Source organism: Mesocricetus auratus, unplaced genomic scaffold (assembly GCF_017639785.1).
Source record: "Mesocricetus auratus isolate SY011 unplaced genomic scaffold, BCM_Maur_2.0 Super-Scaffold_100046, whole genome shotgun sequence".
Classification (NCBI taxonomy): domain Eukaryota; kingdom Metazoa; phylum Chordata; class Mammalia; order Rodentia; family Cricetidae; genus Mesocricetus; species Mesocricetus auratus.
In genome coordinates, this window is record NW_024429223.1 from 710072 (window position 1) to 736656 (window position 26585).

Sequence of the window (26585 nt, forward strand, 5' to 3'; positions counted from 1 at the left end):
TTTTCTGACATTCCACTGTCATTACTCCAGAAAGGCAAAAGACATGGCTTTTCTTTGACCATTCCAAGAGATCAGGCATCTAAAACAGGACTTTCTCTGGTCGGTTGGTCACTGATTTCAAACAACATAACATCTGTCTCTTATCATGCCTCATTGTACTCTTTAGAGATGTAATGCTTTCAGAGTTTGGCCTCAGATCCTGCGTATTAGTTACAATGGTCTAATATTCAGAAAGAATTTTAAATTTCTTTTCTTTATTTGTTTTTTTTCATTTTATATACCAAACCCAGTTCTCCATCCTCTTCTCCTTCTCCAACTTACTTCCAATTCACCCCAATACACTCCTCAGAGTGAGTAAGTACTCCTTTGCAGAGTTAACAAAATCTGGCATATCAAGTTGGGGTGGGACCAAGACCATCCTCCATGCATCAAGGCTGAACAAGGTATCCTACCATAGGTAACTGGATCCAAATAGATAGTTCATACACCCAGAGTATGGACTGTCATGGACCCAGAATAGGTACTGGTACCACTGCCATACACCCCCTCCAAACAGATCATGCCACATAACTCTCACCCACTTTCAGAGGGCCTAGTTTGGTCTGATGCAAGTGATCTGACTCTGTGGTTTTTTACTCTACCATGATCTTAACCCCCTTGCTCATATGATTCCCCCTTCCCTCTCTTCAGGTGAAGTCCAGGAGCTCATCTCAGTGATTTGCTGTGGGCCTCTACATTTGCTTCCATCAGAGTCCTAAATTTCTAATCTAGATCTGCCAATACACCTGTCCATTGCAGTCACAGTTTTAGAAAGTTCTTGTTCACTGTCTTCTACCAGTCAGATCTGCCTCTGAAAACATTCACCTGGGAGTTCTGGAGAGATGTGTAAGTGGTTATGAACTCTTATTGCTCTTGTAGAGGACACAAGTTTTGTTCTCAGCACACTCATGATATATCATAACCAATCTGTAATTCCATTTCCAGGGTATTCAGTGCCCTCTTGTGTCTTCTATGGGCACTGGGCATATTTGTGCTTCACAGATATACATGCAGTAAAAATAACCACACATGTTCAAAGAAAGAAAGGAAGGAAGGGAGAAAGAAAAAGAGAGAGAGACAGAGAGAGGGAGAAGGTAAGAGAGATAGCTCAGCAGTCAATAACATTGATGCTCATAAATTGAAATGGCATTTAGTTTCCAGCATCCATGGGGTGACTCAAAACAATCTGTAATTCCAGTTCCAGGGAATCTGATGCCCTATTTTGGCCTCCAAGGACACTGCTTTCTTGTGATACATAATACTGTAGGCAACACACCCATACACAGAAAAACACATTTAAAAATGCTTTAAAGAAATTGAGTCGGGGTGAATGTGGTGACATATGCATTTGAATGGCTGAAGCAGGAGGGCTGGATCTAGGGTTCCCACAAAATGAGACATTACCAGAGACAATCAAGTAAGTCCTCAGAAATGTGCCACAGAGAAAACAAACTCTGTTTCACCGGTTTCTGAATCAATTGGTTTAATCTTCTAAATATCAAAACAATCTTATCTAAACTGTAACACAATGGTTTATAGCCATCCTAATGCTGTGACACTTTAATGAAGTTCCTCATGTTGTCATGGACCCCTAACCATAAAACTATTTTTGTTGTTACTTCGTAACTAATTTTGTTACTGATATGAATCATAATGTAAAGATCTAGCATGCAGAATACCCCATACGCAATTCCTGTGAAAGGATGGTTTGAACCCCCAATGGGGTTATTACCCACAAGTTAAGAACCACTCCTCTAGCATGGAGACCCTTCATAACGATTACACATCCCCCTTAGCTTTTGCCTGCCTGCCTGCATATATCTACCTGGATCCTCCTGTGCACATCTCTTCATTTGGTGACTTGCTTGCCATGAGTCTCCCTCACCTACATGATGAGAGAAATACTATGATGGGGCAAATGGAACTAAGACTTCCTCAGAGGTACTGATGAAAGCACAAAGGGAACTTGGGTTCTGTACCCTAGACCAGGAGTACTCTTGGAAAGGCTGATCTGAGACTGGAACAGGTACCTCATGGGAGTTGAAGCTGCTCTTTCTGGGGACCCAACTCTTCCCTCTGGACTGCAGCTTTTAGTACTAAGACAACACTGTGACTGAGGTGTCCCCTGTTCTCTTTACCAACATTGTCTGGCTTAGCTCTCCGTTGACCTTGGCTTTTTCTCTCCCTGCAAATAGGATATGAGACGCCATACTTCTTAATAAAGACAGGTATTTCCTGTCTTCCTTATTTCTCATTTTCCCTATTTCTCATCCCCAGTTTTCACAGTGGACCCCTTGCCATTCAGGACCCTTATTCCTGTGGGTAAGTTCAATTCAAGTGGTATCCAGACATGTGTTGCAGAATATATGTTTACACTGTGTGAAGATGTGTCACTGTGATTGGTCAATAGCTGGGTAAGAGAGAATAGGCAGGATTTTTGGGGGGAGGAGAGAGAAAGCTTTGGGAAGAAGAGAAGCTGATTTAGTAGGAAACTGTCAAAGAAATCAGACATAGAGTACACAACAGAGGTAACCAAGCTATTTGGAAGGGCATAGATTAATAGAGGTAGGTTCATTCGCGTTATAAAAGCTAGTTGCAAAAAAAGCCTCAGCTAAGGCCAACCTTTCATAATTAATATGAAGGCTTTGTGTCATTATTGGGTAGCTGGCAGCCCCACAAAACAAATTCAAACTACATTTAAGAAAGCTTGTTGCATTTGGCATCCAATATGGGGCTGAAATATCCAAACATAGGATCTGAGAAAGCTAAAAATAATTCGGAGGCAGATGTGGCATCCTTGCCCCACAATCTCTCATGCAGGCAAATGCTTACTGCTTAGAGAAACACTACTCCTGGCTGCTACCTGTAGGCTTGAGTGGCCACCAGTGCCGTCTTCCCACCATGGATGAGCAAACATACTGGTACTTTAAGGCTTGCCTCATGGTGTCAAAGAATGCTGCAGAGGCACAGAAATCCAGGTCAAGACACAAAAAATATCTAAAAAGGTATTTAGATATGCTAAAAAAATAGTTAGGTGCTGGATAAAGATAAGAAAGTGTGTATAAATAATCATTGAAAAAATAAATGGCTTAAACATAATAAAGTAAAATCTTTACACAGAGAGTAAAGTAATATAAAAAATAAACTACATAAGGATGGGAAATAGTATAACACAGGGAATTTGGACTTTATATGGTGCTTTGTTAATTTTTTGAGTGTTAATGAATAAAGAATGACAGCTCATAAGAGACATTGGAATTGGAAGAGTCTGATAAGTTAAACCAGCCTATATAATTTAGAGATGCCTTGGCTTAAGAACAGAAGTCAATGTGTTGAATTGGGGGAGACGTTGTACTTCTGTTTCCGAAGGCAACAAAAAGCTATGGATTACTTCAAAGTCAATCAAGATTAGATTTGATAGGGGTAGACATGGACATCTTGGCTATAGACATAGGAAATAACATAAAGACTACAAGACATGTGATGTGTATGCTGATCTCTCTATATGGGCACAGCTCTGAGACTGGATGAGACATGATAAATCTTGTTGGCTACAGAGTCCTCATGATTTATTATTACATGCCATCCTTTCATACGGTATGGGCAGAGGTTTGGTTGTGCAGTCCAAACAGACTTACAAAGTTGACAGATGCCTTTTACCTTCTCAAACACAGAACAGAAAAATCAGTACTTTTAGAAGTCTGTTTGTTTGAGGGGGAAAAGGACCAGAAACCAATGAAGACAAGTAGACAGTGTGATTCAGAATCTCAGAATGCCTCTGTTACAGTCCCCTCAATATTTTATATTCAGAACAACTTCAAAGCTGCTAGTTGAGATGGTCCATCCTCACAGACTACTCCAGTCTGATCTTCAGATAGTACTTATACTTTCCTATCACACTGAGACTAAACAAAAAATATAATTAGCTCTTCCAGGATTGACCACTATCCCAATATTCACAGGATCCCCTAGAGATATTGCTACCCCTGAAAGGAGGAAGCAGTCTAGGGAACATGATACCCACATTCGGAAGAATTGGGGTGGGTGGTTATTGGTTGTTCAATGGGTTATGGATGTTAATTGGCATTTAGTAGGGTTGGCTGCAGGTTGTTGCTGGTCAAGGTCAGGAAAAAAGCTGAGAAAAGGAGATTAGATCCAGGGATCTCTTTCTGAAAGAAAAAGGGGAAATATGGTATAGAAATGATAGGAGAGAGGGGGGATTGTTGAATGTACTTTTAAACTAAAAAGCAACTACTAGTCTGAAACATTTTACATTTGCATCAAGTTTTGTATGTTGATAAAATTTTAGATAATTTTTGTTAAAATGTGCAAATGTTTCTACTCTTCTTAAATGCATTATGCTTATGCAGCTCATTTGACAACATAACATGGATTTGTGAATATATAGCCCTTGAAATTTATTATTACAGACTATTTAGGGTAATCAAGAAATACACCTAGTAATCAAATTTATTGCCATGGTATGTTTCAAGGTCAAACAGAAATATATTTTAGATAAACATATGGTCTTCAGAAACTTTAGAGGTCTACAGAATATGGCATTTAAATTGTTTTAGTGCCACAAGGCTTTTTATGACAGTATCTTCTCCTGGCAAAACCAATTCACTTAAAAAACAGATAATGTGCACTGAAGAACCTCCATAGAGAGTTTGCTTTTATTGTGGTAAAGCTAGCCACTGGGCAAAAAAAAAATTACATTTGCCTTGGTTACTGAGACTATGATGTCCAAATTGTACTGCTGAACTTTGGCAAACAAGGTAGGACAGTCCTTCAAAAACCCTGCTCCACAGAAAATCCAAGAATGCCTGTAGTCCAAATATGGACGCTCCAGCATTACAGAGGAGCCTTGGGGTGACTCTTCAGACAGCAAGATGTCTATGTCATTTCTATAGTTTTGGAAGTTGTTTACTCTGCACTTTCTCTTTACTTGGTTAATATTATATCCTTCTTGGGTCTTAGACAGACATTGAAGACTAGATAATTATAGCATATTTTTCTACCAAATTCCAAAAGAAACTTACAAAAGGGATGTAAAGTTTATAAGATTGAGAGACACAAAAGCTTAAGTTATTTATTTAATGAATTAGTTAAACAATGAATATATTTGACCACATGAGAAGACTTTTTTTTCTTTCTGCAAACCCTCCACCATTTTTATGTCAGACTCAGAGCTTCCAAAAGTTTGGCAGTTCCTGAAATTAGTTCCCACAAATTCTGATGTTTGGCTCTTTTGACTCATAAACACAGCTCTCAGTTCCTTTTCATTTATGTTTACCATACTGGTGTCTTTATTTTTTTGGAGACACAGTCTCACTTTAAATCTTGGCCTGTCCTGTACACCCAGGATTATAGGAAAGTGTTACCATGCTGGCTATATATGAATGATAACTTATGAATTTCACCCTATGGTCATTTCTGTGTTTAGTACTCCATTAATAAAGAAATTCTGGCATTCTGCTGTAGGATGAAAGGAGAGCTCATTCATTTATCACTCAAACCAGACTGGGGGACTGGTAGCCAAACTGACTCGGTTGGAGATCTCACACTGATATTCTCCAACATTCTCCAACCCTACAGGATATATTCTCAGTCCACACTTTGTTGGGGACAGAGTCATCCTGCTTGAAAGGTGCAGATGCTCCTTATTGAAGAACCAGCGGATGGAGACATCAGTGTCAGGTGAAACACAAGTGAAGATCACAGATCTGTTTGATGAGACTATGCTGTTAGTGATTTGCACAAAGGGTTGTTCCACATATTCTGTGAAGAAACAGAAGAAGGTATCAAATGGTGCAACCAGCCCTTCTTTAGTTAATAATTAATAAAGCATCCAGGGTCAGAGTTTGGAGTAGTGACTGTAGATATACCCTATGTTTTGGTTTTTCTACACAGGCATTCTGTGATTCTGATTCAGGCACTGTTTTCTGTGACCTTTTCTGTAATAGGACACACAGATCATTATTTAAGGTTAATTGTGAACAATACCTGACCTTGTATGGGAACTCTTCACATCAGCACCACCTGTTTCCATTTAACTACAGAAGAAAATTCCCCAGGCTGACCCATGAGGAGAAGCAAGAATGTGGATAGCAGCCTCTGCTGTTTCTTCCCTTGATGGCTTCAATTGCCCTTGTAGTCTCATATGCCATCACAACAATAGGTCAATGGTCTGGACCATTGAGACGCAGGAGAAGGAGATACACACGTAACCCACCCAACTGCATCTGTCATGGCAGTACACAGCTGGTTGTATACTCTAAGGGATTTTGAGAGTCAGTAAAGATATGTTCCTTGTCAGCTCTAAAAGGATGTCAGAACAGTGATAAAAAACTAAACAGTGTAACTTAGAGTGTAGCCAGTGGCAAAGTTTTGGAGTCAGGGCTTGTTGGTGTTCTCTGTGCAGACCGCATGATGCAGACCGCATGACTTCCTCATCCAGTGTCTCCCTGACTCCCACAGAGTCTATCTTGAGTCTATGTGCTTAGTGAGAACCATAAGTGTCTGCACTGAGGCTGATATCCTTGTGGTGAGTTATTCAGAACAGGTTTTCCTTTGTACAGGTAAAGACAGGGGAGAGATTCTAACCCATACTTGATTGTCTCCCCAGTGTGTTTCCAGCAGTAAGTGCCCAAACACTATTGTGGGGACACAATACAGTAGGTAAGATAGCAGGCACGGTGAGTCCTAACAGTTCAGTGTATGAATTAGGATAAGCCACACCCAACAGCTATAGCCCAGAGGGAGTCACTTACTATTTACATGTAATTGTGCAAAAGCATTTTCAATTTTGAAATCGCTTTTCAAAATTTCTAGTGTGTACATTCCTGCATCTTCTTGAGTGATGTTCTCGATCTGCAGATTTCCATTGTCATACACAGTCTCTCTTCTGCTATATTGAGCTCCCCAGGTGACAGTATTCAGGACTCGGTTGTGTTTGACAATTTCAAAATATGGATCACGATATACTGTCCTGTACCAAGTAAAGGCTTGGACATCTTCTGGAAGTTTAAGGACTTGGAGAAGAATACTTCTCCCTTCAGCAACATACTGAGGCAAGAGTTGGATCCTGAGTTGGGAAGAGTTGGAAAGGTTGCTGGATGGAGAAATGGAGGCTGGAAAGGAAAAGAGAAAACATCCATTGCATGGGGAACATTGTACATAATGAAATGGTAGTGACTTCAATCTTGAGTAGATGGATTTGTCACTCAGCCTAGATAAGTAGGTGTGGGTATGTCCACATCACTTAATGAAGGTCAGTAACATGGCCTACTACATTACATCTAAGCCCAAAAAACATGTCTTTTCTACACCATGGAACTTCATGACTATTCCCTTACTTCTTTCAATCAGACATTACATACTCATGCACAATGAGGATTCAGATGTGTCCTCCCAGAAACTCAACAGGACTGTTATTTTTACTTTATAGGTTTTATTTTTAAGTTTCCTTTGTGGCTCCAATCAAATCCTGAGGTCTCACTGTAGATGCCATTGCTTCCCTGCCTGCCAGCCCTCAGGACTGGGACTGGGTGGGATCTGGGACAAGTCTGAACTTCATGGCCAACTTAGGTCTTTAAAAGCCTTGGGTACTAGACTGTCTAGTTTCAAGTCAACTTATCACAGGTGAGAGTCATTTTATATACAGGGGTTCAATCAAAAATACCACCATCGAGGCCCCAAACCCCGGCTATCCCAGCCAGCCAGGTGAGGTTGGGTCTCTTGGGGAACACTCCTCATCCTCTGCCCGACATCGATCACTTCAATCTTCCCGGACTGCTCCTGGCATCCAGAAGACCCACCCACACAGGAAAGTCATAAGCCCTTCCAGGACCCAAACTCCAGCTACCCCAGCCAGGCCTCAAACTCCGGTGATCCCAGCTTCAGCTTCAGGAAGGAAGGAGACCAGTGGAGACAGAAAGACCCCACCAGCACCCATTGGAAGAAGTGGTGGGAAGAAGACAGAATAAGACATCACTCAGCAATCAAAAGACCAACATGACTCCATCAGAATCTAGGGAACCAATGCCAGCAAGACCTGAAAATCACTACATAGATGAAGCAGAGGAGACAGACATTAAAAATCATTTTATGAAGATGATAGAGACCCTCAAAGAAGAAATGAGGAAATCCCTTAAAGAAATAGAGGAAAAACAAACAAAAAACCATGAAATGGAGGAAAAATTCAAGAAATAAACAAATCTCTCAAAGAATCTAAAGAGTACTAAGAAAAAACAACCAAACAAATGAAGGAAACAACTCAAACAGTTGAAGGATTGAAAGCTGAAATAGAAACAATAAAGAAAACACAGAACGAGGGGATGCTGGAAATGGAAAAGCTGGGTAAATGATCAGGAGCTACAGATGCAAGTATCACCAATAGAATGCAAGAGATAGAAGAGAGAATCTCAGATGTTGAAGACTCATTGGAGGATATACAGTCGTCAACCAAAGAAGACCTCAAAACCAACAAATCCCTAACAAAAAATATCCAGGAAATATGGGACACCATGAAGAAGCCAAACCTGAGAATAATAGGTATAGCAGAAGGTGAAGATATACAGCTCAAAGGCACAGAAAACATATTCAACAAAATCATAGAAGAAAACTTCCCTAACCTAAAGAAGGATATGCCTATGAAAATACAAGAATCTTACAGAACACCAAATAGGCTGGACCAGCAAAAGAAGTCACCCCGCCATATAATAATCAAAACATCAAACCTACAGAATAAAGAGAGAATATTAAGAGCAGCTAAAGAAAAAGGCCAAGTAACATATAAAGGCAGACCTATCTGAATTACACCTGACTTCTCAATGGAAACGATGAAAGCCAGAAGATCCTGGACAGATGTCCTACAAACACTAAGGGAACAAGGATGCCAGCCCAGACTACTATATCCAGCAAAGCTTTCAATTACCATAGATGGAGAGAACAAAATATTCCATGACAACGCCAGATTTAAACAATACATATCCATAAATCCAGCTCTACAGAAAGTGCTAGAAGGAAAACCTAGATCTAAGGAAGCAATAAAAAAAGAAATTAAACACTTCCTGGAACTCAATGGGAATGAAGACACAACATACGCAAATTTATGGGACACATTGAAAGCAGTGCTGAGAGGAAAGTTCATAGCACTAAGTGCCCACTTGAAGAAACTGGAGAACTGTCATACTAGAGAATTAATAGCACAACTGAACGTTCTAGAACAAAAAGAAGTGAACTCACCCAGGGCACTAAGTGCCCACATGAAGAAACTGGAGAACTGTCATACTAGAGAATTAATAGCACAACTGAACGTTCTAGAACAAAAAGAAGCGAACTCACCCAGGAGGAGCAGACGTCAAGAAATAATCAAATTGAGGGCTGAAATCAATCAAGTAGAAACCAGGAAATCATTGAGAAGAATAAATAAAGAGTTGGTTCTTTGAGAAAATCAACAAAATAGAAAAACCTCTGTCGAACTAGCCAATAGACAGAGAGAGAGAATGCTAATTAACAAAATCAAAAATGAAAAAGGAGACATAACAACGGACTCTGAGGAAATCCAGAGAAGCATCAGGGCATATTTTGAAAATCTGTACTCCACAAAATTTGAAAATTTAAAGGAAATGGACAATTTCCTGGATAGATATCACTTGCCAAAACTAATTCAAGAGCAGATAAACAATCTAAACAGACCTATAACCCCTAATGAAATAGAAGCAGTCATCAAAAGTCTCCCAAACAAAAAAAGCCCAGGCCCAGATGGCTTCAGTGCAGAATTCTACCAGAAATTCAAAGAAGAGCTAATTACAATACTCCTCAAAGTATTCCACACAATAGAAGCAGGAGGCTCACTGCCAAACTCTTTTTACGAGGCTACAATTACCTTGATACTGAAGCCACACAAAGACACAACTAAGAAAGAGAACTATAGACCAATTTCCCTCATGAACATCAATGCAAAAATTCTCCATATCTCTTCAATATTGTACTTGAAGTTCTAGCTACAGCAATAAGACAACAAAAGGAGACAAAGGGGATATAAATAGGAAAAGAAGAAGTCAAGCTTTCACTATTTGCAGATGATATGACAGTTTATATAAGTGACCCAAAAAACTCCGCAAGGGAAATCCAAGAGCTAATAAACACATCCAGCAAAGTGGCAGGATACAAGGTAAACTAAAAAAAATCAGTGCCCCTATTATATACACACAATGAAGTGACTGAGAAAGAAATCAGAGAAACCTCACCCTTTACAATAGCCATAAACAGCATCAAATATCTGGCGATAAATTTAACCAAGGAAGTGAAAGACCTGTATATCAAGTACTTTGAGTCTTTAAACAAAGAAATCAAAGAGGATACCATAAAAAGGAAATATCTCCCATGCTCTTGGATTGGTAGGATCAACATAATAAAAATGGCAATCTTGCCAAAGTAGTCTACAGATTCAATGCAATCCCTATCAAAATTCCGGCACAATTATTCACAGACCTGGAAAGAATATTAATCAACTTTATATGGAAAAACAAAACGCCCAGGATAGCCAAAACAACCCTATACAATAAAGGAACTTCAGCAGGCATCACCATACCTGACTTCAAGCACTATTGTAGAGCTATAGTCCTGAAAACAGTTTGGTATTGGTAAAAAAAATTGGCAGGTTGACCAATGGAACCAAATTGAAAACCCTGATTTTAACCCACACACCTATGAACACTTGATTTTTAACAAAGAAGCTAAAACTACACAATGGAAAAAAGAAAGCATCTTCAACAAATGGTGCTGGCATAACTGGGTACTGGTATGCAGAAGACTGCAGATAGATCCATGTTTATCGACTTGTACAAAACTTAAGTCCAAATGGATCAAAGATCTCAACATAAATCCAGCTACACTGAAACTTTTAAAGAGAAAGTGGGAGATACTCCTCAACGAGTTGGTACAGGAGACCACTTCCTGAACACAACACCAGTGGCACAGACACTGAGATCGACAATTAACAAATGGGACCTCATGAAACTAAAAAGCTTCTGTAAGGCAAAGGACACAGTCAACAAAACAGTCCACAGAATGGGAAAAGGTATTCACTAACCCAACATCTGACAGAGGGCTAATCTCCAAAATATACAAAGAACTCAAGAAGCAAGTCTCCAAAACACCAAAGAATCCAATTAAAAGGTGGGGTACAGAACTAAACAGAGAATTCTCAATAGAGGAGGCTAAAATGGCCAAGAGATACTTAAGAAAGTGATCAACATCCTTAGCCATCAGGGAAATGCAAATCAAAACAACGTTGAGACATCATCTTACTCATGTCAGAATGGCTACAATCTAAAACACCAAAGACAATTTATGCTGGAGAGGATGTGGAGAGAGGGGAACACTCCTCCATTGCTGGTGGGAGTGCCAACTCGTACAGCCACTTTGGAAATCAGTATAGAAATTCCTCAGGAAAATGGGAATCAATCTACCACAAGACCCAGCAATTCCACTCTTAGGCATATATCCAAAAGAGGCAAATTCATACAACAAGGACATCTGCTCCACTATGTTCCTAGCAGCATTATTTGTAATAGCCAGAACCTAGAAGCAACCTAGATACCCCTCAACTGAACAGTGGATAGATAAAATGTGGTACATTTACACAATGGAGTATTACTAAGCAGAAGAAAACAATGGAATCTTGAAATTCCAAGGTAAATGGATAGCACTGGAAGAAACCATCCTGAGTGAGGTAACCCGGTCACAAAAAGACAAATATGGTATGTACTCACTCATATATGGATATTAGACATGGATCAGGAGAGTGCCAATCTGCACTTCCACTGACAGAGAGTCTGGGAAACAGGAAAGAACATAAAAGATATGTATGGTACCAAACAGAAATGAAATGAGGCAAGATCCTCTGAACAGATGGTGACACAGCGAGGGGTGGGGAGGGGGAGCTGGGAAATAGAGAGGGGGAGAAGAAGAAGAGAAAGTAGGTCATGGAGGAACAGGAAGGTTGACTGGGGAGGGTAGGATAGGGGGAAGAGGGAATCATAGGTTAGAAGACAGATCAGGCACCACTGTGACCTCTAGTGATGTAAAGGGATGACACCAATTGGCAAGCTAAGCAATAGTGTAGACACCACCCCGAATGCCCATTCCTGATAATGAATTTGATGTGTATAACCATCCTGGAGCCTTCGTCCAGTGACTGATGGAAGCAGAGGCAAACACCCACAGTTAAACACTGAACTGAACCCAAGGAACCCAGCGACAGAGAGAGAGGAGCGATGAGCAAATTGGCAAAGAATGGGCTGGCACAACCAGCAGAGACAGCTGATCAGAACAGGGGAGAGCTCTTGGACCCCAGACCGACAGCTGGGAGGCCAGGGGGACTGATCCAGGCCCCCTGAATGTGAGAGTCAGTGAGGAGGCCTGGGCAACCTATGGGGTCCTGAGCAGTGGATCAGTGTTTATCCCTCGAATACTAACAGACATCGTGTGTCCATAACACAAAGAGGGATGCTCTCTCATCCTGGACTCTTAGGGGAGTGCCTGGACCCTACCCTGAGTGAAATGACAGACTCTAGATATCCCCTTTGTGGAAGGAATTGGCAATAGGGTGGGAGGCTGGAGGGGATGGTGGGGGGTGAAGGAGCAGGGGAGGGAGAGAGAACTGGGATTGACATGTAAAACAAGCTATTTAAAATTAAAATAATAAAAGAATTTTTTTAAAAAAGAAGAAAATGCCACCATCATCTTGACCTGTGGGAAAGACTGCAGCACATTTTTAAAATTGGGGATTGATGAGAAATATTTGAGACCACTGAAGACAGTTCCACACCTGGACAAGAAGTCCTAGGTGATACAAGTTTGCAGATTGAACAAGTCCTGAGGAGCAAGCCAGTAGGCAGCACTCCTCCATGGTATCTCTACCAGTTCCTGGATTTTATTTATGAAACTATTAACATGGAGCTAATGCATGCCCCATTGTGACATGGATGTTCTAAATCCATTGTATCCTATCAGTTTCGGCTGGAATGAAGAGTAGAGTACTGGAGAAGTGCTCCCTTTGGTGACTTTAGTCCAGCTTTGGAAAGATGACAGGGCTTAGGGCTCCACGATATATATCTCCAAGAGGCTAGACTGACTCTAACATTTTAGGATAAATTACTTTTCCTCAAGGTCTTCCTTGATGCAGGTGGGATGAGAAGATGGATGCTGATCTATGACCATTTTTCTCTACCGTATTTTTTCCTGAATTAAATTCTCATACCTCCACATGGGGACACACTGGGGAGGGAAATACGACCAGGACAGCCCTGTGTGTCTAAGTCCCACCCAGCACTGAACAATCACAGAGAATCACTTACTGTCCACCTGGAGTTGCACGTGTGCTTCTTCACTTTTCATATCTGTACTTATAATTCGTAGGGTGTACAATCCAGTGTCATTCTGAGTGACGTTGTGAAATAGCAGGGATCCATCACTGTTCAATGTCTCTCTGCCACTGTATGCAGGCCCTGTAATACTTGATTTGCTGCCGATTGTGTATCGGGCAATCTCATATTCCCAGAGCACAGATATTCCTTTGAACCAGACAAAGCCTTGAAGATTCTCCGGGAGATTGTGAATGAGTAGAGTAACATTCCCCCCTTCAGCAACACTGTGTGGCATTGATTCAATAGTGGGCTTGGCAGAGGTGGCAAGGCGCCCACAGTTCCAAAGGAAATCTAGAATGGAAGAGAGAGATCCATATAGATTGGGACTTTTTTTTTACTACGATGTCCCAACAGTTGACGATGGGTCTGTGTTCGAAACTCTGCTCTGCCCCTCCAGTTTCTGTGCTGCCCCATGTTCCTTCCCCATTCTTTATGTTTCTGTCCTCTAGAACACACAGTGAGAATCGAGGGTAATGGCGATCCCTGTGACATGAGATAATAGTGTTGACCCTGGGACTGCACTCTGCTGTGTCCTGGCCAAGGTTTGTCAGCATCAAAAAAGGGGGGGGGGATCTGCACAACTGTGTGAGAAAATAATCCAGCTATGTATCCAATCTGCCCTGTGTTCCTGATGTTCTGGAAGCATGGAACTTATCCCAGCAAAAAGATGACAAAGCTGCCATTGAGGCTACAAATAGAACAGGTGATTGATGTGTGCAGAGAAGAATATATCTGTTCTCACTGGGGTCACCATAGGACTGGGCTCTCACTGAGGTCAAATGCATATGATATGTCAGAAGTCTCACATCTTGGGTGTATGAGAGGAGGTGACCTGATTCCTGAAAAGGGCTCTAAAAGGTCCTATATCCTGTGCAATATTTTTAAGACCATGCTCTCATTTCCACTACTAAGTGTGTAATGTGTCTAACCATCTGATCCATGATTTTTCTGACATACCTTGCACTACTATACTATTGATTACCCATGGATGCCATGTATTTCCCAAAGGAAACACATAAAGTGGGAAACAGAACATGACCAACTAGCGGTGTAGCAGACACATTAGATAACTTGTAAGTCTGAGAATGCTATTACCATGTTATCTAGGTCTGTAAAAACAAGGGTGGAAGCAGGCTACTAGGTACATTCCAGGTCCAGGCAAATACTTTTCTGCTAGTTCATTGTGTATCTGATGAAATTCCTGGTAATCACTGGGGGAACTACAGCTCATGACTGAGAATGTGTCAGATTAGGATAGCCTGTAGCCATTTTCCTGCAGGAGAGAGTTCCCTGAGCTGGACCCACGGACAAGCACTTGTAAGGAAAAAGCCATGTCCTGTCTACCTCTCTTTGGGGACCATAATCTTCATGTGAAATCTCATATGCCCAAAAGGACAATTAATTAATGGCCTGGATACCTGTTGAGCTATATTCCCCTGAAAGAGATGGCTAAGGGATGTAGCTCAATCAAGGTTCTCATGACAGTGCACTGTCTGGTTCCACACATCATAAGACATTGACTAGTAGGGAGCACTGTTCCCTATTATCAGAAAAATCAAAATCCAACCCTTATAAAATGTTTCTCATGGACACTTGGAGTTGACTCTGAGATAGAGGTTTGGAGCAGGGCATTCTGGTGTTCACACCTCTCTGAGGATCCCATGTTTTCCACAACCAGGTACAATGTTGATTCCCAAGTAGTCTCTCTCAAGGAAACATTCCTGGTAAGAAACCCCTAGAGTCTAGACAGGGCTGATTTACCCACCATGCATCCACCTATGTGCAAGGTGAATTCAAAGGAAGGATTCTGATCTATTTCCATTACTCTAAACCATATGTGTCTCACACTAAATTGTCAAACTCCTACATGGGGCACAGTGCATGGGGAAGGTAGGCCCAGACCATTTTCTTATGTGTGACCAGTGAAATGCACCTCACTCAGCTCACAGAGTTCACAATGAATCACTTACCCTGCACGTGGAGGTACATGGATGTTGTTGATATGATTTTTGCATGTTCATTATAGGTTCGTATGGTATAGAATCCTGTGTCCTTCTTGGTGAGCTTTTCGATCAGCAGGGATCCATTGTGATATATTGTCTCTCTCCCACTGTGCACAGGCCCTGGCCCACTTACATTGTTGAACAATTCATATACTGCAATTTTGTCTTCCATGTTTGTTCGCCCTTTGAACCAGGCAAAGGCTTGTACATTTTCTGGCAGATTGTGGACAAGGAGAAGGACATCATCTCCTTTGGTCACTAGGGGTGGCACTGATTCTGTGGTCACATAGGCAGTGTTGGACAGGCGACAGAACATTAAAAGGGAGGCTGGAAGAGAATTGAGGAAAAACTGCTAATATTAAATAGGTGTGATCATCACTTAGCTTTGGTGTGTGAATGGGGCCATGCCCACCCTCTTTGTAGGCATAAGCAACATGTCTTTCATTGATTTTAGTGTCTGAATGTGTGAGTAACTCTCTTAGGAACTCTCTGCTCAGTTTTCACCTACTGCCCCCCCCCCACATCTGCTGTGTCTTACCTCACATAGAGTATTTGGTGTGAGGAGCATCGCCTCTTTGAACTCCTCCTCTGGAGACACTTTTTGTTGTTTTTGTCTGTCCTCTTTGTGATTCTATCCAATTCATGACTTCACCTTTCCGATAGACTGACATTAGATTCACTGGATCCAGGGCTTTTTGTTTGTTATGTTTCATTTATGGTTTTGGTTATAGTTTTGGTTTTGAGACAGCATTTCTCCGTGTAGCTTGGCTGTCTTTGAATTCACTTAGATCACCTGCCTCTACCTTCCAAGGACTGGGATTAAATTCCTGAGCCACCACCATCCAGCATATCAAGGGATATGTATGAGCAGGATTATTGTGTTCTATTTTGGAAGTTTAGGTTCCTTGAAAAGACTCAGACACAAGTGGAAAAAGGAAAAGAGGAGGGAAGGAAGGAAGGAAGGAAAGAAGGAAGGAAGGAAGGAAGGAATAAAAGGAAAGAAGGAAGGAGGAACGGGTCTCCATAGATTTCTTTTTACAGTTCCTAGGTTTGGATCTTATGACTATAATAATGTTCAAGTGTGGAATAAATGATTTTAGATTTCATTTTGTAAATATATTTTGTGTATAAGCAAAGGCTGGCATCTTCTTGTGCGCATATGTAGATGTATGTCATAAATCTGTGTGTAGGCACATGTGTCAGGGTGTGTATGTGTGTGTGTGTGTGTGTGTGTGTGTGTGTGTGTGTGTGTGTGTGTGTGTGTGGAGGGCGAATAGAGCCTATAGGAGTCTGTTCTCTCCATCATCCACTGTGTGGGAGCTGAGGATTGATTTCAGGTTGCATATATTCACATACTGCAATGTCTCGCTAGACCTCCCTGTTTGGTTTCTATTTCGAGGATCTGTTTCTGTTGTTTGGGAAGAGCTGTCTTCAGAACATTGCAGCCAATGTAATTCACAGTGAATATGGAATGCTTGAGGCTTTTTTCTTACCACCATCACCTCCTGTCCCCTGAGAGATTCAGGCTGCTGAGCCTCTGTCCCTCACTCTGCCTTCTGCATCATAACAGAAAACAAAAGCCTTGAGTATCCTCTGAAGTTCCTATTCTCTTTAAGAGACTCCAGTCTGCTTCTGAGATTCCCTCCTCACACAGTCAGAGAATGGTTACCCTTACCTGTGAGCAGAAGCCCCTGCCAGGGGGTACACCCCTTGCAAAGATGAACAGAGGACTCCTCCATCAATCTTCTCACTTGCTGTCCTCCCTCTGAGGAGAAGAGCCTCAGCTCCAACACAGAACTCAGGCTCTGCTCTCCTTCCTCCTCAGACTTTAGTACTTCACAGAATCCAATGGGCTGTGAGTGATGGAGTGATGGAGTTGGAATCAAATGCCTTCCATCCTCAGCACTGATCTGCATCCCTTTCAACTTCCCTTTATGTTTCTCCTCCAAGCAATACACATGAGCAACAGTGTTGATAAACATCTCCATTTCCTCAGAGAACAATGACTCATCCTAGGGCTGACACCTGCTGTGTTCTTGCTTTGGGTCAACACCAAAAGGAGCCTCCATCTTCCTATGTATCCTTGTGACACAGAGAACAAGCTAAGCACTCAGTAAGCACTCAGTATGCCCTGTGTTCTCAATGCTCTGGGAAGGTGGGATTTACTTAATCCCATCAGAAAAGTGACAGGGAAGTCTCTGAGCGCCTGGAAAGAAAGCAGCTGGGTGATAACTAGCTAATTTCACCATTCAAATTAAAGATCCAGGAGAGAGGCCTACAGTCAGTTGTGTGGAGTGTCATGTGCTCAGTGTTGGGGGAGAGGTGACCTGTGTGTCTTTGAAAGGACTACATCTTATGGAGGGTTTCAACGAGACCTTCAGCATTGTTTGCGTGAGGCTAAATCCTCCCTAATCTCCCTGGGTCACCTTTGCCCTTTGTTTAGTTTATTCCCTGGTGGTAATTCTGCCTTCCCCTAAGAGAGATGCTAGGAGGGAAGGGACCTTCACGGTGAAGGTCCCCACGCAAAAAGGTCTTCTCAGACAAAAGAAAAATTCCAGTAGCTTAGTAGCGTAGTGCTGGGAAATCCTGGACTAAATTTGGAAGTAGTATGAATCTTAGGAGGAAACTTGTGCTCAGGAAGTTTCAGAAGGAAGTCTTAGTACATTTCTCTTGAGATTAAACAAAGGGACACAGCTGGGAGTGGTAGTGAATGCCTTTAATCCAAGCATTCATGAGGCAGAGGCAGCTGGGGCTCTTACATCCAGACCAGCAATGTCTATGGGATTACACATAGAAATCCTGTCTGGTTAAAAAAAGAAGAGGAATCTAATGTAGGGGACTGCACATATGCTTCCTGATCAATAAATGCTGTCTAAATACTATCTGTCTTTGCACAGAGAGTGCTGAGGGTGCTTACTCTTGAGTACAAATCAGATTTACTCAAAGTGACATGTCTTACCTATATACTCTTCTGTTTCTCTTTCTGTCATAAAAAACACCCTGAAAAAGAGCAGTTTGGAAAAGGTATTAGAGTACATTTCCCTTCTGAGGTTGTGTTATATTGCAGCACTGAAGGAAGTCAAGGCAGAAAACATGCTACTTGATGGTTGATTCCTATGCTCACACTCTGGCTCATGATTAGCTAGTTTCTTATACAACCAAGGACCGTATGCCTAGGAATGATGCTGGCCAGAGTGGTCTATCCCATCCAGCATCAATTAACAGAATCATTCACAGAAATGTACAGCCTGTCCAGTCTTGATTGAGACTCTGTTTTCTTTTTGTTGTTGCTGCTTTTTTGTTTATGTAATTTTGCACCATGACTGAAGTTGTCTTTCCCTCTGTTCCTCCCAGTCCCTCTCCCACTTCCTCCTTTCCACTAACCCACTTTCCTGTTTTTGTGCTAATAGAACATAGTTTCTATTACTATAGCTCTGTATCAGAGCTTGAAAGCAGGGATGGTAATACTTCCAAAAGTTCCCTTACTATACAGGATATTTTTTAGCTATCTTGGATTTTTTTTTGTCGTTCCGTAAGAAGATGAGTATGGTTCTTTGAAGATCTGTCAAGAATTTTGGTAGAATTTTTATGGGAATTCTGTAGATTACTTTAGATAAGATGGTCATTTTTTTTACTGTGGTAATCCTATCAATCCATGTGCATGGGAGATGTTTCCATCTCATAATTTCTCCAATTTATTTCCTCAGAAACCTGAAGTTCTTGTCATAAAGGTCTTTCACCTGCTTGGTATCTTAGTCAGGGGTTCTATTGCTGTGAAAATAAACATAACTATTGCCATTCTTATAAAGAAGCATATTTAACTGGGATGGATCCCTTACAGTTTCAGAGGTTCAGTCATTACCATCATGTCATAGAGCATGGCAGAGTTCAGACAGATATGTGCTTGAGAAGTTACTAAGAATCTTACATCTTCTAAGCAACAAAAATGGTCTGTCTGGCCAGGCGGTGGTGGCGCACGCCTTTAATCCCAGCACTCGGGAGGCAGAGGCAGGCAGATCTCTGTGAGTTCGAGGCCGGGCTGGACCGATAGCCTCCTAAACAATACAGAGAAACCCTGTCTCGTAAAAACCAAAAAAAATGGTCTGTCTGTCACAAAAGCAGAACTTGAGCAAAAGAGACCTCAAAGCCCACCCCTTCAGTGAAACACTTCATCCAAAAAGGCTTCATCTACTTCAATAAGGCAACACCTCTTAATATTGTCTCTCCCTTTGGGGGGCATTTTATTCAAACCACTACAGTTGGTAAGAGTTACAATAATATATTTTCTAATATTTGTGGATACTGTGAAGGGTATTTGAGCCCGGATTTTTTCTCTGCCCACTTATCATCTGGATAAAGGAGGTCTCTAATTTTTTTTTTGAGTTGTTATTCACTGAAGTTATTTATTGGCTCTAGGGGTTCCCTGGTAGAACGTTTTGGTTCAGTTAGGTGTACAATCATATCATCTGCAAATAGTGATACTTTGAGTTATTACTTTTCATTTTATATACACTTGATCTCCTTCAGTTGTTTTATTGCTCTAGCTAAAACTTCAAGTACTTCATTTGGTAGATATGGTGAGAATGGACAGTCTTGTCCCTGATTTTAGTGGAATTGCTATGAGTTTTTCCCCATTAAATTTGATGTTGGCTATTGGTTAGCTGTATATTGACCTTATTATGTTTAGATATATTCCCTGTATCCCTCTTCTTTCCAAGACATTTATCATGAAAGCGTATTGGATTTTTTCAAAGGTTTTTCCAGCATGGAATGAAATGATCATGTGAAGTTTTTTCAGTTTGTTTATATGGTGGAATACATTGACAGATTTGCATATGTTGAACTATCTCAGCATCTTTGGGATGAAGCCCACTAGATCATGCTAGATGTTGTTTTTGATGTGTCCCTGAATTCTGTTTGTGAGTTTTTAATGAATACAGTTGCATCTATATTCCTGAAGGAAACTGGTCTGTAATTCTCTTTCTTTGTTGAAGCTATGTGTGTATGGCTATAGGGGTGACTGTGACCTCACAAAAAGAACTTGGGTATGTTCCTTCTGTTTCTGTTTTGGGGAATAATTTGAAGAGTATTGGTATTCTTCTTTGAATGTCTGGTAGAATTCTGAGCTAAATTCATCTGACCCTGAACTTATTTGTCTGCAAGATTTTAATGACTACTTCTATTTCCTTGGTGATTATAGGTCTATTTAATTTGTTCATCTGGTCTTGATTTACATTTGGTAAGTGGTATATACTGAAAGAAATTATCCATTTACTTTAGATTTTCTGATTTCAATTTTGGTATGTTCTTCATTCAATTTTACTGAATTTTAGAAAGTCTTAAATTTTTTCCTTTGATCTTCCTTGACTCAGTGGAAATACTGTAATGAGTTGTTCAGTTTCCATTAGTTTCTGGCTTTCTGATGCTCCTGTTGCTGTTGAAATCTATCTTTAATCCATGGTGGTCTGATAAGATACAGGGATTGCCAGGTGGTGGTGGTGCATGACTTTAATCTCAAGAGGCAGAGGCAGGTGGATCTCTGTGAGTTTAAGGCCTGCCTGGTCTACAAAACTACATAGAGTAACCCTGACTCAAAAATCCAAAAAGGATACATGGAATTATTTCAATTTTCTTGTACCTATTTATACTTGCTCAGGTGACCATATATGGCCAATTTTGAATAAAGTTTCAAGAATTGCTGAAGAGAAGGTATTTGTGTGTGTGTGTGTGTGTGTGTGTGTGTGTGTGTGTGTGTGTGTGTGTGTGTGTGTTTGGGTGAAATGTTCTGTGGATATCTCTTAGGTCCATTTTAGTCAAAACTTTTTAAATAGTTTCTTTATTTCTCGTTTTATTTTCTATCTAAATGACATGTCCAGTGGTGGCAGTGGGGTGCAGAAGTCTTCCACTATTAACATCTTGGTGGATTTTTCTTTGATGAATATGAAATGCCCTTTCCTATCTTTTTTTGGTTAATATAGGTCTCAAGTCTATTTTGTTAAATATTAGGATAGCTAACACCAACTTGCATCTTAGGTGGTTTGACTGGAAAATCTTTTTCCAACTCTTTAATCTGATCCAGTAGTAAGCTTCTGTCAAGGTTAGAGGTCATTCTTGGGAAGTTAGTATTGCTTTGGTGCAGCAGGGGGGTCTCTGTTCTTCTTACTGATATGACCTGCATCTCTTCTTCTGATTGATGTGGCCTGTGCCTGAGCAGGAGCAGTCAGGTGGAAATAGGACAGGGCCCAACAACAGTGTAGTTGATGAACTGGAATAGCTTACTCTGTGGTATGGGACAGAATATAGGGAGTGTTGCATTTCAGCTGGCAGGTGTGTCACTCACCTGTTCTGACTATTATAGCCTGTCCCCCTCAGGTGATTTTGGGAAATTCAGGGTGGCAGTTAATGCTATCTAGGACACTGTTTCAAATCGTGAAGTCCTGCTCCATAGGGAGATTGCAGAGGAAGTTTGCCATTCTCCAAGTAAGTGTCCCTCTTTGTTTGCCATAATTATCACATGTGCCAGTGCCAAATCAGAGCTAGATAGAGTACAGCTCAAGAACACCTACCCTGAGTTTCATTTTTCCTACTTCCCAGATCCTGAGCTCATGGAAACCGTGATGTCCACCATTCTGACTCAGGACAAGCCTCCCAGGCATATTCATCATCTGCCTCTTCCTGCTCCATTGGAATCAGAGCAGAAGCCAATCGCCAGCTGAGACATGACAGGATCTGGGAGCATGTAGGGGTAAAGGAACATGAGCATGCCCAAAGATCTGGGTGTTCCTTCTGGGTCATAGAAGTCATGATAGCAAATTCGGGGACAGGAATGCATAAGTTACTGACAGAAAGAAAAATCTACTTGACCTTAAGTAAAGTCTCTCTACCTGAGCAGTTTTTCCCTCCTTCACATTCCAATACCAGCCAAATGTGAGCCAAGAGAATTCAGAGATGCAAGAAGAGGAGAAAGAATCACAGCTAGAATCTCATCAGATGTATGGGAATTCTTTGTTTCCATGACACACAATGGGAGTTAATTTTTGTATCTATCCATAAAACCAAGACATCACCCAAAGCTCCATGCTGTCATTTCAGGCATTCACTTCCAAAGACCAGTAATTTTCTTCACTTTGGTCCAATGTCTGAGTTCTAGACAAGGGAGATACAGTATTTACAAGTATTAGTAATGTTGTTGGGGATAAAGAACTTTTGGCAGAATACCTGGAGTATTCCATCAATAAGCCAAGAGTGCCATGCATGTGGGTTGGGGGCAACATTGAAGTAGAGGTTGAGGTTTGACCCTGGATACAATGATTGCATGAGAGATATATGATCAGATCATCTGAGCCATCTGGATAAAACCAAATATTGTCACATGTGATGCCCAAAAGGAAATGGGAAAATCCTGGTGTATAGAAGGCTCTAGTATATATTCTATTACCTTAGGTGAGCAGATTCCCAACCAGAGCTTGGGTGTAGATTAGTAATTAGTACTCATATAGTGTACACAAGCCCTTGATGTGTCCTGGCACAACACAGAAAAAAAAATCTCACTGGATGCTTATGTGTGCACTGAGCCTAAATCTTAGATGTCCCCTGCCTTCATCATCCTGAGTCTCTCTAGGAAGGAGAAGTCCCGCCAGACCATTCTAGCTCAATGCTAGGCCTAATTGCATATGCTTGGGCTAGAAAGGGATTCTCTGATCAGTTTAGGTGTCTGTGTGGTAGGTGTGTGTCAATACCTGAGAGTGCCTGAGTGTCCCAGCGCTAACTCCCTGTATGTAGGCAGTTATAGCTATGAAGAAACAGAAATTACTCACAAGTGACATTCAGGCTAAATGGGTCATTTTGGGTGCGAGTCATTAATTTCCAGATTACACACTCATAGGCTCCTATGTCAGTTATGACACTGAATAAATGAGAGTTCAGTTGCCTTCTGACAGTTTCAGCCTGTTGTCTTCTGAGAGGCTTTGACCATTTATCCCCCATATGTGGGATGTATTCTGACACTCATGTACGTGCTTCAAGGCTACTGTCCTCAAGCTCAATGGGGTTAGAATTATTGCTTGTGATTGAGGACTTGAGTAGCAGTGCTTCAGAGAGAAAAAGATAGAAGGTGGACTGCTGTGGGAACTCTGACACTAACAAAGTCCTCTTTCAACCTGTGTTGGTCTTTCTAACATCCACCCTCAATCCTTGTCCTTAGAGAACCAGGCAGAAGATGAATCAAATGCAGATCAAGAGGACTTGAGTTCTTAGAGATCACAAGCCTCCTGTATTGTGTGGGAGAAACATTCTTTGCTGTGAGTGAGCTGAGCTGAAGAGCTTGATGATACAGATCTAGGATTTGGAGTCAGATGACCATTATCACTTCTGGAAATAACAGACACATGGACTGCCTAGCACCAAAGAATGCTGTGTCCCTCTAGCTGTGCTGATGGCCACTGCTGATACCCGGTCTGTGCCCCTAAGGCAATGACGTTTAAGGAAGTCCTACAGATAGGACAGATTAAAGTTTCCTATTTAGTTTCCCAAGATGCACCCACAAACAGACATCAGGATTTGTTTGTACACAAATCTCACACATAAGACCAGCAGTGGTCTTGTCATTCAGCTAAAAGAACAGACTGGATCATAACCTGGGCCCATTTTCCCAGGTGTTTGGTGGTGACTGAGATGAGGCATGGATCCTTAAATTCAAATGATCAGGGAAAATTATGGGCTGGGTTTGACATGTGAAACAAGCTTGTTTCTAACTTAAATAAAAAAATAAGTAAAAATAAATAAATAAATAAATAAAAGAGAACTATTGTTTTGACCTGTGATACTCCTTCTTGCACTGTTAATGGCCATAGCAAGATATTTACTCAAATTCAGGTAGCTGTTCTTTCTTTCTTAGATCATCTTCAATCTTTTCACTCCACCTGCACCAAGGAAGCCCTTGATAGAAAATAACTCAGCCTAAGATGTCAGAGTCAGCCCAGTTTCTTGGGGTTCTAGACCAGGGAGTTCAGAATCCTGTCATCTTCCCAAGACTGGAATAAAGTGACAAATAGGAGAATTTTTCAGTACTCTCCTCTTAGTTCCTGTCAGATCTGATAGGAAACAATGATTTTAGGTCATCCTTGTCAAAATGATGCATGTATTAGCTCCAGGAGCTGGTAGAGGTATCATGAAGGAGTGCTACCTTCTGGCTAGCTCCTTGGGGCTTTCTCAACCTTCACTCTTATGTCACCTAGGTCTGCTTGCCCAGGGGTGGAACCGCCTGCAGTGGTCTCAATCCCCAATTTTAAAAAAATCATGTACTAAAGTCTTTTCCGCAGGCCAATCACGTAATGGCATTTTCAACTGAGGCGCATCTTTCAAAATGACTCTCACCTGTGGCACATTGACGTCAAACTGGCCACCCTGCATCCAAGTCTTTTAAAGACCTGAGCCTGCCCTGAAGGTAATACTGCTCTCAGATCCCACCCAGACCCAATCCTGAGAGCTGGCAGGCAGGGAAGCAAGAGCATCTATACTGAGACGCCAGGGTTTGATTGGAGACATAAAAGAAACTAAGAAAAAACATACTGTGGAAATCCTAGTCATGTTCAGTTCATGGGAGGCCACATCTGCATCCTCGTTGTGCGTAAGTGTGCAATGTCTGACTGAGAGCAGTAAGGGGGCAGTCATGAAGACACATGAGTGGAGGGTTTCATGATGTGAAAATGAAATTTTTTTCTGGCTCAGGTGTAAAGGAAGAGGTCATGTTGCTGACCTTCAGACTGCGTCATAGACACACCAACATCTGCAGCTTTAGGCTGAGTGACAAATCCATCTTCTCAAGAAGGATGTCACCATCTTTTCATTACGCACAATGATCCCCATGTGATGGCTTTTTTCTGTTTTGCCCCCTAGCCTCCCATTCACCATTGTATAATCCTCTCACCTCTTCCTAAATTGTCATCCAACCAGAGCCTCAGTATGCTGCTGAAGAGGAAAGTGTTCTTCTCCAAGTTCATAATCTTCCAGAAGATTTCCAACCCTTTACTTGGTACAGGGCAGTATGTAGTGTTTCATATTTTGAAATAGTTGAACATAGCAGAGAAGCACATAACATCATCTGGGGTGATCAATATAGACAAAGAGAGACTGTGTATGCAATGAATCCCTCCTGCTTCAGGACATCACTGAGGAAGATGCAGGAATGTACAAACTAGAAATTTTGAAACGTGATTTCAAATTGAAAAATTATATGTGCAATTCCATGTAAACAGTAAATGACTCTCTATGTCCTCCAGCAGCTGGAAGTGACTTTTCCTACCTCATACACTGAACTGTCAGAACTCACTGTATACTGCATTGTGTCCCTACAATAGGATTTGGGCGCTTACTGCAGGACACACATTGGTGAGATATTCAAGTATAGGTCAATATCTCTCACCTTTCTTTACCCAAACAAAGGAAAACCAGAAGCAGCTACTTCTGGATAACTCATCATAGTATGTCAGCTTCAGTGCTAACTCTTGTGGTTCTCCCCATGCACATAGCCTCAAGTCACAAAGCCCCTTGGATCAATCACTAACAGCATAGTCTCATCACACAGATCTGTGATCTTCACCTGTGTATCACCTGATACTGATATCTCCATCTGTTAGATCTTTAATAACTGGTGCCTGCATGTCTCAAAGAGGATGATTTTGTCCCCAACAAAGTGTGGACTGAGGATATACCCTTTATGGTTGGAGAATGTTGGGGAGTATAGGTGTAAGGTCTCCAACCGTGTCAGTTTACAGACCAGTCTCCCAATCTGGTTTCAGTGATGAGTGAGTGACCTCTACTCTCAACCTATAGTAGAATGCTGGCATTTCTCTATCAGTGTTGTATTAAGCAGAGAAATGACATATGGTGAAATTGATCAGTTATCACTCAGGTATTGCCTGCATGCTGACCCATGTGTATAATTCTGGGATACACATGTGTACAAGGGAAGACCAAGATTTAAAGTGAGATTGACTCCAAAGTAAAATAAAGATGCCAATATGTTAAAGGGAAATGAAAATGATTTAAGTGCTTAGGTTATGGATCAAACATAGCCAATCATCAGAATTCATGATGTCTAATT

General features: G+C 41.3%; 1 protein-coding gene across 1 annotated transcript in view; it reads left to right on the plus strand.

The window, feature by feature from the left end:
* LOC101839860 (carcinoembryonic antigen-related cell adhesion molecule 3-like) overlaps positions 1-26283 on the plus strand; it is a 143697-nt gene extending 117414 nt beyond the window's left edge. The window contains 4 exon segments of the mRNA XM_040735437.1: positions 25438-25618; positions 25621-25701; positions 25704-25729; positions 26011-26283. Coding sequence (XP_040591371.1) covers positions 25438-25618; positions 25621-25701; positions 25704-25729; positions 26011-26283 — 561 coding nt within the window.
* Positions 26284-26585: the final 302 nt, after the last annotated feature.